Below are 16,984 nucleotides of genomic sequence, written 5' to 3'. Positions count from 1 at the left end.
GACCCTCGTCTCTCGGCTTCATTATTTTTTTATATTTTTTTATTTTACGCATAGGCTTCATTAACGAGAGGGTGTCTGACCTGAACCCGAACACGGAGCTGGTTCCACAGAGCTCCGTAACTACGAGAGGCCTGTAGTCAAACTGTCAGCACAAACCGGTGCAAAAGGGGCTGTAGTTTAGAATGGGGTCAAATGACTCACTAAGATTTAAGGACTACTACAAACTATTTCATTATGAGGTAACAGATGAATCTATAGGACTCAATGATGAAATACAGCCAGTCTATCCGGAAATGACTTTTATTCTGCTAATGAAACGTAAAGCAGAATATGGACCACAGCAACCAAAGCTGAAGGGTAATTACATTCCTGACCATTCCATTCCCAGTCACCACTTTTAGTACTTTATTCCATTTAATTTAGCACCTAACCAAATCAAAAGGCAAGCAATTCAATCAAACAAAAGCAAAAGCCCAAACTATGCAATGTGTACATGGCTATATTTACCACAAACCAAACACTATTATTCATTTAAGGTATATACAAATACTTTCGTATATATGAAAATGAGGAGACGAAACCACTGGTAACTTCACTACTAGCAAAGACTAAGAACAGTTCTTCTGAATCCTTGTGCAATGTCCCATAGGTTCTTTTAGCTTAAATGTAGCTTAGCATCAAGACATAAGTCCACAGCATCAAACAACACTTGCAAAAAGCACAGTATCATATTGAAAACAGAAGTTTTGAAAAGTGTTGGCCAAATGAATACTTCACTAGAACAGTCCACACTCAGATACAGATGAACAAGGCATTGACATTTATCATTGCGTTTACTCTTGGATGTTCTGTTTTTTATGCTGTGACCTCCATCTTACCACAGCTTTAAATCAGAGGGAAACCAATGAGACCAGAGCAGCAGCAGAAGCTTAAAAAGCCACTTTCATTAAACACTCCTATCAAAGAAGCACATCAGGTAAGAGCTTCACGCAGCGCAGAGGGGGATGAAATCTACACTAAAAGGCTCTACAAACTGACATTTGTTGGTATAACACAGTGAGGCTGCAGTTCTACTGGTACATCTGGAGTTTCAAAAAAAATGCAGTACAAAGGAGAAAGGGCATACAACATGTTAGTACATTTCTGTATGGAGTTTACTTTAAATTAATTATGGTTTGAAGAAGTTTAGAAACTCTCATAATCCTTCTTGTCTTTTTTCCCTTCACCCTCGAAACTGTCTGTGCCATCGCTGTTGTCCCGGCGACGCTTACGGCTGTTGCGAATGTTGAAGCGTGCGTTTATCTGTGGCAGAGGGTCCATACCTAAAACTTTGTGGATCTGACGGAATGCCAGCAGCCTCAGTGCAAACTGTAAAGAAAGAGTAAAAGGTCATAACAGAGATTAACGTATAGCGCTTTTTACGCAACAATGGAGGGTAAAGGATGAGGAAGTTGATTCTAGCAAATTAAGGTTAAAAGGTACAGAGAAGGTTAACTATGTCAGCAGCCACTCCTCAGCATATAGTCTACTTTAGATGCTGCATCATTCAAGGAATCTGACACATTTGACCGGCTGTTTAAATGCAAGATGATGCAGTTTGAGAGGCTAAATGAAATTAGGCTTAAGCAAACTAATTTTAACAGTTTTTACAGAATTCAGAGCCTGTACCTGGGCACTTGAGGTAATCTCCTCTCTTTGCTGCTCTCCCATGGGCGTTAGTGTATCCACAGGCTTCTTTTCACAAGGGTCTATTAAACCTGGTCCACCTGTTACAAAGAGCATAACATGATGTCACCACAAAAACCCTCTGAATTAGTGCTAAAGATGTGTGAGACAAAAATTGGAATTTAAATGTCAAAACTCTGAGAACAGAATTACATTAGAAACAAATAAGCAGCAATAATTATTATTTTTAACAACAACAAGCAGCAAAAGAGTAACTTACCAGGAAGCAAAATTCCAGAAGAAATACATTCTAGGACGCGTCTGAGTGCATCACCTGGGCTGAGCGGGGCAGAGGCGCTACTGATGGCCTTCTCAACCAGGAGCTCCATGGCCTGAACAGACAAAGAAAAAACATTGGTAAATCAGTGAGTGCATGTGAAAACATACATCAAACACACGTATGCTCTCAGTGGCAGGGGTTGGAAACAGCCACAAAATTCTTGGCTGTGAGGTCATAGCAGTTGTGTGGCTATAGTTACAGTAGGCTCATTTCAGCTATTACGGCCTGAGAGGGGTTTAAAATACAAAGAACTGGCTTCAAACGTTTTAGTTCGTTCTTCTAGCTTGACCTTTTTCCAGATGGTCAGGATTTCCCTTTTCTCACCACGGAGTCCCACAGTTAAACAATACACTTACCCATCCTGGGAAGGATGACCAGGTAGGCACTCGCTGACAGAGGTCACGCAGGATTCTGATGATGATCACACAGGACTGAAGTCCGTTGGCCCTAGCCTTTTAATGCAATAAAGTTAGTTGGATGGAGTGACCAAGAGGGACAACAGATGGCCCAAACAAGAGAATCATTTCTGTCACCGAGGTCCAAACACTACTGTGCATAATGGAAGCTTGAATATGGTTTGACGTGTGTATGGGCTTTAAGTCTGCAAACAGCTGCCATTCCCAGTAGTCTTGTACCTCATAGTTAGTAAAGGGGTCCAAAGTTTGCAAGATGCACAAGAAAGAGAACTTTTCTTGCCATCTTCTAAACCCTGACCCCAGGTTTATCCGGGTATCTCACAAACAGGTCCTTAAAAGTACAAGAGTCCACCTGAGAGGAGAGCATAGGGACTGAAAGAGCTAAGGAAATCTGCTTTACTTTCTCTGTGCTTCAGCTCAGCTAGCAGAACCACAGGAAACTACTCAGATATTCCTTTTCCTCTCAATCCCCATTCTACAAAACATAGAATAAAACAATACATATGCACACAACTTTGTGCAAGTTATTGTGCAGCCTTATGGAATCATAACTACAATGTGGCATTTGGACAATTGAAATGGGAATACAAGGATGCCAAAGTATTTTTAACAAATACACTTCTGATTAACTCAAATTGACGATTAATACATAATGGACATTATTTCAGATCCTAGTGATAAGTGGCATCCTTGAATATGTATTTTCTTCTTGCATTAAATATTCATAGTTTTTGGGGTGTTTTTTTCAAAAATGAAAACCAAATGTGTAACACACAAATAAATCATAAGGCATCTCATAAGGCTACAGTAAGAAAGAAAAATGATGTTCCGAACCTGGAACCACTTAGCGTGGCGCAGAGCAGCCAGAGCGTCAAGGCATTTTTGCCTGTCCAAGACGTCCGCTGGGTCTTTCACCATACCCGAGGTTACATCTAAAAATGGATTTCAAGTGTCAAAACGGTGATGAGGAATGGGTGTTTGACCAGGTCAGCGAAGCTGGCAGAGAACAAACACATTGCCACACATACCAAATTCTCCACCCCCAGATCTACCTGAAGTACAACTGCTTCTGTAGCACTAAAACAAAAAACCTGACAGACCTCACCTTACTGCACTATGATGCCAGAGGAGGTGGACAGATACGGTTTCAGCCTAGAACATGTAAAGTCATAATATTCTCTAAAGTGATGAGTTTAACTTTTAACCATACAAATTTAGAAATCAATTTAGGAGGCAATAATGTAACTACTTTTGGGTCAAGCTGCCAAATGTTTTCAAGCCAATACCATTTTATCAGGCAATTATGTTTGTGTTCATTACCCTGGTAACTGAAATAGAAACTTTGACTTGTTTTGTTTTCCTCCACTTAAGGGATGTTGTAGCTAATGATGAATATTTCCGACACAAAAACAAGGTGCTATGGGCTAATTATGACCTGATAAAAACATGGCATGGCAGTAGTAGGTGTGGCAAAGTTTTTGGGATGTAAGAAAACCTTGGTCAAAAATCCTTCCAGAGCTGTTGGGCCTTACTAAACCTCTGATGGGACACAAATTACTGGATTGTTTAATAAAAAAGGAAGCCTTTGAAGGACTTGGAAATATAACTATGAATATAAAGAGGGGGAAGCAATAGATGCTGAAGAAGAAGAGGGGAAAAAAAAAAAAAAAAAACAAAACTAAAAACAAACAAAAAAAACGAAACATGAGAACTACCAGCAAACAAGAGGCGTTAGGATATCACTGCATGCATTCATCAGTAAGTTGCAATAAGACCCCAACAACGTAGTATATACCAAACGCTATACTCGGGTCCAACCAATGATTTCTTCTTTCCTTCTTGCCTCATGTTTTAAACAATAGTCTCCTAAGAATCAGTTTTAAAAAAAAAAACATTACAGCGTATGATTCACTTTCACCTTCGCATTGTCAATTCAAATAGAAGGGATTTTCCATCTTTCTACAGTCAGTGAAATCAAAGATAGTTTGAATTTCGTTGAATGTAGCTAAATGTGAGCTCCTATTGAAAGCAATCTGTGTAAGGAAAGACATCAACTCATAGGCGCACTCCAGAACAGGGGACCTCAGCATGGTGAACTGTTCACCAGGACACAAAGGAAGATTTGTTTCCTGTGGAAAATAACATCGAATTTCCTCCAAATTTGGATTTGAGAAAGGTTGATAACACAACGATTGATTGATTTGAAAGGTAAAAATCGAGGAACATAAGCACCTCCTGCTATTATGTATTTGTTCATCTTCTGCTAGAATTGCCTTTTTGTCCTTAAGACAATGTGGAAAGCTTCAATGAAAGACTTTAGCTATAACCCTCAATAAAATGGAAACAAAATCCCCTGGAACACAGGAAACAAAACAAAATCTCACCTGGGAAAACTAGACTTAACACAATGCAAACACTGATCATGCTTTGTTTAAAAGGATAAAGATAGCATCTGAGAGGTAAAAGTTATAGAGCAAAAAGCACAAGAGCAATGCTGCTGGCACTTCACACCGGTGTCTCGTTAGGTCACTGGAGCTTTACCGGAGAATAGCAACTAGGTTAGCAGTTTCCTGGGGCTTGTACTTCATACCAATACATTCGACTATGAATAAGTCATTGGCTTTATTTGTTTACACTGAAATATTTGGTTTACCACAGACCTTCTTAGTAAGCCTAAGAGACAGCAACTGGTGTGATCCAATATGTTGAGCCATTGTTTAAGTTTTCTGAAATCCAAATACACAAGCCAGAATATATTAGGAAAACCATTCAAGGCCCAACAAAAAAATACATGGAGTGCCAGCAGGTCAAAGCTCTGCAAAGTGTCAACCAACATACTGAAATTGATTTCATAGAAAAGAAAGACAACGAGGTGCAATGGGGGAAGCTGTGGTGGATTTTCCCAACCTCCATCCCGGCCATTCTCCTCTCTGATGACAGGCGAAGTCAGTGTGATTGTCACTTGCATCTTTGGCTCTGTACAGGATGTGAGAATTATTGCTGCATCCTGGATAGATCCTTTGACCTCATATTTTTCAGGAGTCACCATCTGAAAGAAATTGTGTAAACAATTATTTGACAGTCATTGCACTGCGTGTTAACCAGGTAAACTGTAAATGGTTAACCAGTCCACTGATCTATACACATAAAGACTAACTGACATCTTAGAGTCACTCTGCAGGTCTTCTATAGTATTCAGGGCTTTAATCATGCACTGACAATGACTGTTGTCTTGAATGTATACCTTACGTGTTGCTGCCATCATCATACTTTAAACAGGTGGTGAACAGCTCAGTTCATGCAATACAAGTGTATGAGTATAACTTTAAGCATACATGCTATTCATTCCACCTTATGCTCACACATTAAAAGCAAAAAGAGCCCCGTCAAGAAATAGATGTGGAGTAACACTGGTAAAGATAGTACTGTTAGTTGTTTGGGCAGATGCTCCACAATGCGAGTGAGGAGGCTCTTGGTGGGCTTCTCAGAGCAAAGGAGGACAAGATTGACGTTTTTGTCCCCACGAAGCAGCAGGCCTTTGGCCAGGACTCCAACCCTCATCACTCCCTTTAAGGCCCTGGAATGTTAGAAGAAGGAACGATTAGAAGGCCAGAAAACCACCATGTAGTGAACATCCTCACCTAAAGTATATTCTTCAATATGTTCATTATATATTCATATTCAATTACTTAATTTCAAAATAACCATATTGAAAATACCAACACTGGTCTTTAAGAAATGAGGAAAAGATTGTGGATAAAACCTCAGGCAGGTGCAACGCTCATTCATGCTGGAAACATGCATACATTTCGTATCTAAAATGAAGCTGTGCTGCAGAAATTTGCAGCCCCGCTTCCTACTGCAGTGAAGTATTAAAGGTAAACACTTTACAGTATTATACAGTCAATGTATAGTCAACAAGAACAGTTTAGTGCATGATGTCTGTCAGTGTACCCAGGAACGAGACTGCTTTAAACATCTGCAGCTCAAACATGTCACAATCATAACACATGCAGGTCCATCTTGGGCTTGTTGGACTGATTCTGTGCGTATTTCCCTCCAAAACAAGCTCATCACTGCATTCCTTAAATGACGTAAAACGTGTGACCAGATAACACACCTGTCTTTACTAGGTTCCTTTTTCTCTTTGTCCTCCTCCTTGGACTTGTCTTGGTCTGTAATTATGTCAGAGACCAGTTTCAGGGCACGTTCTGTAATGGACACAATCTTCTGGATAGACTGGAGCTCATCTTCCGAGGGGTAGATGGCTGCATGCTTGGTCATAACATAGCGATCATCTGAAGAATCCGGCCGACGTGGGGGCTGCAACACAAAAAAAGATTAAAGGGTTGACAATGATGTACATTTATCACAGAAACCTTTTATTATAACTACACAGTCTTGTTAGTGTGTGATAAATTAGACTTTAATACATAGCTGAGAGGAAGTTTAACATTACTTCACAAAAGGTAGTTGAACAGTTAGAATCCTCAACAGAGATTTCCTCTTTGCATTCAAATGCATAGAGTGAGACTGCATACAGTATCATTTCACTTGCCATTTGACCCAATACAAACGTGACATTTTACTTATGCAGACTAGTTAAATGTAGTCCTTACCAAGGACCAAAGCCAAGTTATAGGCAAAGGCATGAGACAACCTAAATTAAGAAGGATCAGCTATAAAGAGAGACCTTCCAGGCACCATACAGAGCTAAACTGTCTTACCACAGGACCCTGAGGTTGCAGGCCAGGCATCCCAGGCCGGATACCAAGTAAACCAGGAGGCCCAGGAGGCCCCTGAGGATAGCCTCCATCTGGGAGCCGACGTCGCTCATCCCAGTGGTGCTGCTCCTCCTCCATACGTCTCCAATACATGTCCTCTTCATAACGCCTAAGAAAAAATGCAAAAAGTATCAATATCAAAACTTCTTACAATGTAATTTCCAAAATGTTAGAATTTGTGCACTCTTTATTTATATTTTTATACAAGTACTACCCGCACTGAAATTGATTTAGATACAGAAAACCTAATAATTTATTCAAAAGGTTTCATTAGTACCGAGTACCTGTTGTGCAGCAAAGCCTGTTCAGCCAGATTATTTAATTTCATCCACAAAGGTTAACTAGTTTTTTTCTAATCTACTCTAGTTACAGAAACCAGTTCCCTTTTTGCTGAGGTCAGAAGGCAAGTAGCTCTCCTGACAAACATGACTAAACCATGTAAATATGGAAATTCACAAAAGCGGACACAACTTTGGTTTTAAGTCTAGGATTGTTAGTTGTCAGTCAGACTTCCTGGATCATAGTTAAGTAATGTTTAATTCTAGTCTGATGACTATGATGGTAGACCATGCGGCTAAACTATGTTCCTTTCAACATCTTGATATGGTATAAATTAGGCCTGCAAAAACAATTGATAATAATCGATGACCAAAATTGATCGATAATGATTTGCACTTATCAATTCTAAATCTAAATTTAGTTATAAAAAACCCTGATAAAAAAAAGTGTCTCTCATGAGCAAAACATAAAAAAAAAATATATTTTTTTATCAGATTAATCGAAAAAATAAAATCAGAAATTAAACAATTATCAAAATAATCGTTAACTGCAGCCCTAGTATAAATGTCATTATTCAGCTATTGTCCTCCAGCCATTGGCAAGTAACATTTGTACCTCATCTCCATTCTCCAACGCTCCTCTTCCTCTCTTCTTCTCCAGTACTCTTCTTTTTGCATCTGCTTTCTCATCTTCTCTTCTTGAATTTTTCTGGCTCGGATGCTGGGCTTTACTTCCACCTGCAGATCTGGATTTACTTTTTTCTACAAAACAAGAAGATGTGAGAGAGAAAAAAAAAGTAAAACTTTAGTAAAAACTAAAAATTCTGAAGCAAAGACAATCATGGCTGTGTGTCACTGATTAAAATCTGACATGGATAATTATTCCCTTCTTCACACTAGGCATTTGTACACAACGCTAAATTCTTAACTAAAAACCTGCTTTGCAACATTTATCGATTTCTCAAATTCTGTAGAATGGTGAAAGAAACAGCAGCCACAAACCTTGTATTGCAATCGATGCCTGCGCCCTTTTAGATGCATTTCCTTTGCATTTGGATCATTGAAACTACATTCACACAACTTGCAGTGGAAGCGGATAACTTTGCCTTCATCATTTCGAACCTAGAAGGGAGAATAAAATATTTAACTCAAAACATCAAAGTGTTACTGTTTTAAACGATTTTGTTTGACTTTGCACTTACTTCCTCAACGTAGTCATGACCGACAGGCTGGACGTCACTCTGCAACGCAGCCAGGGTGGATGTGGACAAAGAATCTGAAACTTCTGCCTTGGGTTCCTGAATACCCGATGAGGGTGTAGTGGGTTTTGACGTTTCCACTTTGGCCTCAACTCTGGTCTCATCCATCTTCACAGTGGTCTGCAACTTATTTCCCCCTGCATTGGAGAATAGGTTTATCATGCGTTATGTACTGATGTGCATTGCACAACAAAATGGCTCCATTGACTTCTCTTAATTCCACTCAATATTCTATATTTGCACATCTTTAAATTCAAAATCTACTGATACTAAATAAAAGATTCTATGATCGCGCAATAATAGCAACACGCATGCTTAGTGACTAAGTCAACATTTTACATGCAACACAAGCCTGGAAAAGCACTGGGTCTAGACCAGGAGGGATTTACAAAATACACACAAGAACGGCTGTGAAGAAAGTGTTTCATTCTTTTTACTTTTGAGTCTCTTAAATAACTTATTTGTTGACATTCAGTATCAAAATGTTTTTATATCAATACAGCATTATTGATCTAAGTCAAGCCCACCCTTATTTTTTTTGCCACATAAAATAGACAAATATTTTAGATGGTTAAACGTTATGACAATAATTGCAATAAAGAAACCGCAACAATCCTTTGGATTATTGTACAAATCTTGACATATTTACTAACCGACAAAATTGATCTTGGGTGTGTTCACTTTCTTCCCGGCTGAGACTGAGCTTGCAGCAGAGAGGCTGTTGGTTATTGGGTTCTTGGCACCTACACCACTGCCAACAATGTTGACAGGTTTTAGGTATGTGGAGCCGGAGCTGGTGATGGAGGGGGAAGAGGAAGCTACACAGAGAGAGCTGGTCGTGTTTAGGGTGGCTGTGGTGGTTTTGCTGGGAACAGCTGTGGTGGAAGAGGTCTGCGTGGCCATACTGGGTTCTGTAGAAGGAATGGGCTTACCAAGTTTGGTATGGAGCTTCACAACCTGAAGAAGGGAAGAAAACAACAGACCGCTCTAGCAAATTAGTATTTTCTTCCATTAGAGGCGTTTTTTTCCCTCCACTGCTGCATCAAAAGGTCATTTATTATAATAAATTTCTAAATAACAAAGCAGGTGGGAGTGAGATTTGTTGGGGGGGAAAAAAAAAAAAAAAAAAAAACTGTTGTTGAGCCTTACCAGTTAAACCGACTGACAGACCAACAATGAAAACATATGCCTTGCATTACTTGACTGTTTATTAATATTCATGAATGTAATAAGAAAACATATAACTTATTCTGTCGATTCAATTATGATTTAAGGTTCAATAAGCACATCACCATTAATAGAGACTGAATAACACATTATGAAGACTGAACTTTCTGACCAAATCTAAGTTTCAAATTGTAATTTTAGCCGTAACCTTGCAGCCCTGATTGTTTCCAGCTAGATAAACATATCTCCACTCATATTCATACCTTCTGATGCTTAGCTCCTCGGATATGCGCAGCATAAGCGTCAGCTCCTGTGCAGGAAACATCACATAGTTCACAGCGGAGCTGGTTCTGGGCATTTCGGGCCAACACCCCTCCCCCACTAGCACTGGTGCTGCTACTCTGAGAAACCTTTAGTGCCGCTTCCTTCTTTTTATGCTTCTGGCCTTCCAGATGCTCCTTATACGTCTAATGAGAAAAGAAAAAGGGTCATGTTTAGGAGGGAGAGAATCTTTGATCTTCAGTGAGGTGAATGATTGAAATCTAATGTGACAATATCTACTATCATCAGTTTACCAACATTAAAAGTTACACAAAAACTCACAACAACCATCTTCCATGACCAAATTTGCCTAATTTTCTAAGTGTGTGACTAATGATGTCCCCGCCATTGAACTAACCTGAGGGCCAGCGCAACTGATCTTACAGACATCACAATAGTGGATCTGAGGAGGTTTTGGTGGCTGCTTGGGCCGAAGCTGCTTGCTCTGAAATGGAGGTTTCTTGGTGAACGTGTTTCCCGTCCATGCTGCTGTTGCTGCTACAGCAGCCACCGCCTGCTTCTGCTGCTGTTGCTGCTGATAGTAGCTGGAGGCTGCAGAGTAAACAGCTGCCTCATAGCCTGAATAGGATGTTCCTGGAAGACCAATCCAGCAGACCAAGGTTAGTTCACCTTCTGGGTGTAATGTTACCCAATTGTTTTTGTCTTTGGAACAGGCAGACTCAAAATTGAACAATTCTCTCCATTTAAAAAGGTTAAAAAGGACCATATAAATGAAAAAAACATTTAAACTATTTAATGCATCATTGTAGGACATAGAGGGTCAGCCAATGCAGTTCTCCCAAAACAGTATTCAAAAGGTAAAAACAAAGATGAAATTATAAACTGTGTGTATTTACAGCTTTTTAGGCCAGTAGAACAAAAACAATGTTTAGATTTATGAAATGTACTCGGTTTGCATGTCGGTATGTGGTTCACAACAATTCAGGAGTTGAACAGTTGTACACTTTCCACAAGCTCAACACATCTGGTTCTTATTTTGTAAAAAAAGTTCTGCATTCCATCAGAGCAAACTTAATTTATTTATCCCTTATAATGCCTTTTTGTGATTTGGTGCTTTTATATAAAAAAATAACATCTTAAATGTAATTATTATCCTGCAAATGGGTTTACTGGGGAAACACACTCCATGATGCGGCTGTTAATAGCAGGGAATTACCCAATAGCTTTTATGAACAGATGTGCAAATTGAACTAAGATGACAGTGAAATTAAACTAAAAATTGGTTCTGTGGTTTGACTAATTCTATTAAAACCTGAATTTCCATTCACAGATCTTTATTCCATTTTAAAAATGATATTGATGTGCAGTAATATCAGATCAGTCTGACCATTTGCACCATCTTACTTATTTTGCAAAAATGTTACTTACAATTTCTTAGTAATACTTTAAAAGCTATTAACACTTACCGGAATAGGTGACAGCATTTGTGCTATAGGTTGGGCTTTGTGAGTAAGAAGGGACCACAGATGCAGCAGCAGCCACGGGCTGAACAGTGGAGGTCACTGGGTAAATGGAGAAAGTGGACGAGGCTGGACTGGGAGCAGCTGGTTTTATTACGGTCACCTGTCGAGTCTGCTGGCTCTGGGTGTAGGACGTCACTCCCTGACTATATCCTGGTTTGGGGGCTAGAAAACAAGTGAATCAATACCAGTCAAAATTATTTTCTTTCAAGTCCAGAATTATGTTTAAGAGTCAAAATTTTCTTTATTTTTTTACAACACCTGTCAAATAAAGTTTAACGTACCAGAGACTATATACAGATGACACAGTGGTGGTTTTCACTGACTAATCAGAGGTTTGTTTTGAAAGTACTCAGCAGACTTAGACATATTCAATACATGTGCACAAAAAGAAAGATTATCAGGCACTAAAGGTTACCATCAGAAAACCAATACACCGTACCTGTCTGATAGTAGGAATCTGCCACAGTAGGTTGCGGTTGTGCAGCAGCAACAGCTGCTGTAGCAGTGGGCTGCTGATAGTACTGCTTACTGTCATAAGCCACAGCTGGAGCTGTTGACCGGACATACGAGTAAGAGTCCTGCAAAAGACAGACGATAAAACTGCTGTTAAGACGGAAGCTGTGACACAATGTTGTTGTGATCAGTCTTGGCTGAGTGGTGGCTGCAATCTGAACCTAACTCTTATGATATATGTCATGTTATATACAAATATGCTAATTGGAAAGATGAATTCTACCAAAATATTCTAGTTTTACATGCCAATTATAAAAACAAATAGCAGTCACGTGCGCAGTTTAATCCTTAGTGCCAAGACAAAATTCAATTTTATTTCTCACTCTACATTGTCATAATTTCAGTCTGTGATAAATGATGCATTGTCTATTTCAATTCACTCACAGGTCAACAACTACAGTGCTCGTTTAGCCAACAAAAACTGCACCTGGTAGTTCTGTGAGGTGACCGGTGGAGGTGGTGGAGGGACTTCAGGTTGGCGCTGAGGGTAGCCATAGTCTGTGGTAGTGTGGGTTGGCTGGTATCCTCCATAAGCTGCAGCAGTAGCAGCTGCCACGGCAACGGGGGCCGGCCTAGCAACAGCAACTGTGGCTGCAGTAGGAGCGTAGGCTGCTGCCACGGTGTGTGCTGCTACAGGGGCTTGATGAACTGTGTAACTGGCCACTGTGGTAGGATGTGTGTAGGCTAACCCGGCAGCTGGCTGCTGACTGGAAGGGCAGAACCGAAACATATCAAGATTAGCTGGCAAGTCGCATATTAAGAACATCACTTTTATTCTGTGCATGTGGATGCGCCAACATGTGTTGATGCGTTACAGTATGAAGTGAGCTGTCTGCATCTAGGCAGAGCAGGGAGTCCACTAGACATTTAATTCTCTTAAGGCAGGGGAGGGGGTCCTAGTGGAATGCAGGCTTAGTCCCTTTCACTAAAGATTTGTGGATGGATGTTGCAACCAGAGAAGAACGGAGAAAACTGGTGAGACCTGAGACGCTCTTTCCTTGACAGTCATCAGCTGGAGGTTGGCTGAGCTGTCAGACTTTAGAGTTACCGTTTTAACTTCTTGGATTAAGCCAAAGTGCTGAATAACAATTTAAGCATGTTAAGCACAAGCATGTTTATTTCCTGGATTATATTGCTTGATCAATTAAACTAATTAATGAATCCAGATGATTATACGGGTTTGTAGGAATTAATTTGTCAACGCATTCATTTAAACTGGCATTAAAAGATGCAGAGACAGTTTGTTTCTAGCGTATAGAAAAAAAAAAAAGCATTCATTCAGAGCTCTTTTTCCATTGGGCTCTACAGATTCATGATCCAGGTGATGGCTCTAAAAGCAAACAATCTGAAAAATGAAAAAAAAAAAAAAAAAAAAAAAAAAACTATAGCTGTTGCTTGTCACCAGTTGTTCTTTAGTCTCTTCTCCACCATGGTTAAGGCAGACATCCATCCAAGCGAACCCTGGTTCCTTCCTACTGGTGCAGCACTTGCTCAGCTTGGATTTGGTTTCTATTTAATTATCTATCTATCTATCAATCTATCTATCTGGACAGTTTTATTTTTGTGCTATGTACACAATAACGAGGTAAAGTAATTTTCCAGTATCCAGACGTTAATATATAAATACACCTCCTTTTTTTGTTATTGAAATTCATCCTGTTTGGTAAATCTGTATTAAATTTGACATGATCATCATGACAAAACTAAACTGAACCCTTAAATTCCATTGATTTGTAAAAATCGAATTACTCTGAAACGTCAACATTGGCTTAAAAATCACGAAAGAACTGTTCGTCGGCCAAGTTGTGGCTTCAGCTGCAGACGCAGGTATGTTGTGAACACAGGCAGGAATTCCACCAAAGCGCTGACCTTCAATTACATTGTGCACAAACGCAGCCTCCTCACTAATCACTGGATCTTGTGCTAAATCTACCGAAGTAGCTGGAAAACGGCACTGCGCAAAGAAACGCGCAGTGCCGTTTCCAGTGTGAACCCGGGGTTCACGTCAGCGGCACGGCCGACCGCAGCAGAAGCCCCCTCCCCCAGCCCGACAATGGTAGCAGTGAGCAGACAACAGAAATGAAGCCGCGTTCAGCTCGGAGCCCCGTGTGGGACGCGGTGGATCCAAACCCACCGGCCCCGCATGCACGCTCACCTATATTGGGCGGCAGCACCGTGGGTGAATCCAAAGTAATTGCCGGTAGCCATTTTGGCATCTTCACCAACCCGGCTGGGCACTGCGGAGGACAGACATAACAGTTGCAGGATGACGCTAAGCTAATCGTTAGCAGCAGGCTAAAGCCAGCAGTTCAAGGACTATTCACAAATATACACTCGTAACACTGTTTGTGCGGTACTAAAGTTTCTAAACTCGTCATCCATGTTTATAAATTAATCTTGAAAACACTTACCATAGGTGAAGGAGACTACTGGGCATATAGGAATCATTGGCTTAATATGTTTTTCCAACACCCGAGCAGTAGACCAGCCTTTATATTACATGTCGTACCAGAAACGCTAGTCCTGGCGCATGCGCATGAGAGAGCACCGGGGAAGTCGGGCGCGGCCTGATCTGTCTTAACTCCCTCCTTGTGCGCATGCGTAACATAATAAGCTGTTCCTTTTTGGACAATGAGTGTGAGATAGGTGCTGACAACTTTAGCTCATTTGCAATCACCAATTGTTTTATTCAAGATTTAAGATTCAGGATTAAGATTAAAAAACTTTATTAATCCCAGAAGGAAATTGTTTTCCACTCTTGATTTCTATCCCAGGCAGAGGTACACAAATTTAAACACATACAGTACACACAATCACATCAATATTTCTGCCTAAAATTTTATTACAGATGGACCCTTACACACTCACATCTAATTACTAGCTAAAGATTTATTGTACATGTTATTGCATGGATGAAGATCAACCCTCACAGACAGAGGTGGAGTTGTACAGGCTGATGGCACCGGTAGGAAGGACCTCTGCTGGCGTTCTGTGGAGAACCTAATACTGATCAGCCTCTGGCTGAAGGTGTCAGACACACAGTTGTGCAGGCGACGTCCTGGGGGCGGTTGGTGAAGTGGTCCATGACCCATGAGATCAGGGGGGGCTCCACCTGCATGTCCTTCAGTTTCTCCCCCAGCAGCGCAGGCTGGATGCTGTTAAATGCACTGGAGAAACCAAAGCACATGATCCTCACTGAGGCTCCAGGCTGCAGGTGGTTGTAGGTGGGATGGAGCACATATGTGATGACATCCTCCACTCCTAGATGGGGTTGATATGTGAACTGAAGGGGGTCAACTGAGGGTTTGACCACAGAACGTCCAGGATCAGCCTCTCAAAAGCCTCCATGATGTGAGAGATCAGAGCCAGAGGTCTGAAGTCACTGAGGACTCTGGGACGTGGCGTCATTCACTGGCACAATGCATGACTTCTTCCACCCAAGAGGAACTCTCTCCAGCTGCAGGCTCAGGTTGAAGATGTGTTGGAGGACACCACAACGCTGGGGAGCTGTGGTGGAAATTTCCAATTAAGAGCAGATGAGAGAGTTGTCTCTTGTGTGATTTATTATAAAAATAAAGGAAAACAAGAATAATGGGGAAAGCAAATCAAAAACATGGATGTTGATCGTGCACATCAACAAACCAAAAACCAGCTGTGAGATCAGTGCACACACCACGAAGGTGTGATGCAAAGAGCCCACGGTCCTCAAGATGCTTCTGCCTTTTAACCCTCTGTCCGTGTACGCTGGAACGTCTGTGTGGCCCAATCAGACTGATGCACCATCTCATCCCTGCCACTGTGTGTGTAGAGATGTTTACGTTCTCACACCTGCATCACTGGCGTCTGACTATCAGAGAGGAAGGAGCACTAAGTCTCAACAGACAGAGACACAACTCCCGGCCTTGGGTTTGGAAGAAGAGACAACCATTGAGCAAACTAGGTGAAATGTCAAATACATACAGTAAGACAAAACACAAGATATTAATTGCAGAACATACGTCATAAATCATATAATAACTGCATAGAAATAAGGAAGAAATATTTTTCCTATAAAAGGAGCACAGACTGTCAGCATCCTTGGGCTGATTCCATCAGGTCCTGCAGCCTTTGTTGGATGAAGCTTGTTCAGCTCCTTTCTCACCTGATCTCATCCTGTCACCTGTGATTGTGTGTGAGGTGGGGGTGAATGAACCCTGTGAGTGGTGTGAGGGGGATCTATCGTGGGCAGCGGGGGGTTTAGAGGCCCAACCTGGAATCTGTTAAAGAAGGTATTAGTTCACTGGCCCTGTCCTTGGACCCCTCAGTCACTGGCTGCTGGACTTGTAGCCAGTGATGGTCCTCATGCTCCTCACACTTCCCTGGTGTTGTTGTTCTGTGTCTGTGGTCCAGTTTCCTCCTTTTAACCACCTTCACCTGTCTAATTTAGACTGACAGCTCTCTCTGGACACTCCTAGCTGCCTCCCTGAATGACCTGAATGCTTTCTTCTTTTCATTCAGGGTGTGATAGTGGCAGCAGATGAAATAACTGGTGAGAAGGGAATTGTGTGATAAATTTAGGTTTTTAAACAAGACAGTTGTCCCAGCTATCTGACAATCTGATCTACACCTGACTTGATCTTGAGTGTTTCCTGGACATTTTTAATCTGTCTGCCTGTTACTATGTGTATACACCTGAACACCAGGGGGCGGTAGTGCGCCTTGACGTTGTACGTCGCCAACCGCCATTAAAGCACAGAAGAAGATGCGTCACCGGCACG

The 16,984-nt window shown here is 41.1% G+C and overlaps 1 protein-coding gene across 3 annotated transcripts; it reads right to left on the bottom strand.

Moving 5' to 3' along the window:
- Positions 1 to 284: 284 nt before the first annotated feature.
- On the bottom strand, positions 285 to 16,967 carry zfr (zinc finger RNA binding protein). 3 transcript variants are annotated; one of them, XM_029133339.3, is made up of 20 exons: positions 14,639 to 14,797; positions 14,383 to 14,464; positions 12,655 to 12,934; positions 12,154 to 12,292; positions 11,658 to 11,876; positions 10,589 to 10,824; positions 10,173 to 10,376; positions 9,396 to 9,699; positions 8,686 to 8,879; positions 8,486 to 8,605; positions 8,100 to 8,245; positions 7,149 to 7,314; positions 6,542 to 6,744; positions 5,848 to 5,998; positions 5,329 to 5,470; positions 3,256 to 3,353; positions 2,362 to 2,457; positions 1,946 to 2,057; positions 1,669 to 1,766; positions 285 to 1,368 (listed from the first exon to the last, which is right to left on the bottom strand). In XM_029133339.3, exons 1-20 carry the CDS (start codon positions 14,673 to 14,675, stop codon positions 1,186 to 1,188), a joined length of 3,210 nt encoding a protein of 1,069 aa, XP_028989172.1. In that variant the 5' UTR covers positions 14,676 to 14,797; the 3' UTR covers positions 285 to 1,185. The 3 variants fall into 3 exon arrangements, 2 of the variants coding, with proteins under 2 accessions (XP_028989172.1, XP_055360125.1); XM_055504150.1 differs by lacking the exons at positions 14,383 to 14,464; positions 14,639 to 14,797 and adding an exon at positions 16,907 to 16,967 and having other exon boundaries at positions 12,655 to 12,968; XR_003783870.3 differs by lacking the exons at positions 285 to 1,368; positions 1,669 to 1,766; positions 3,256 to 3,353 and having other exon boundaries at positions 2,013 to 2,057.
- Positions 16,968 to 16,984: the final 17 nt, after the last annotated feature.

Source organism: Betta splendens, chromosome 19, assembly GCF_900634795.4.
Source record: "Betta splendens chromosome 19, fBetSpl5.4, whole genome shotgun sequence".
Taxonomy (NCBI): domain Eukaryota; kingdom Metazoa; phylum Chordata; class Actinopteri; order Anabantiformes; family Osphronemidae; genus Betta; species Betta splendens.
The sequence above is the reverse complement of the archived record's forward strand: the minus strand, read 5'-3'. Positions and strand labels throughout refer to the sequence as shown.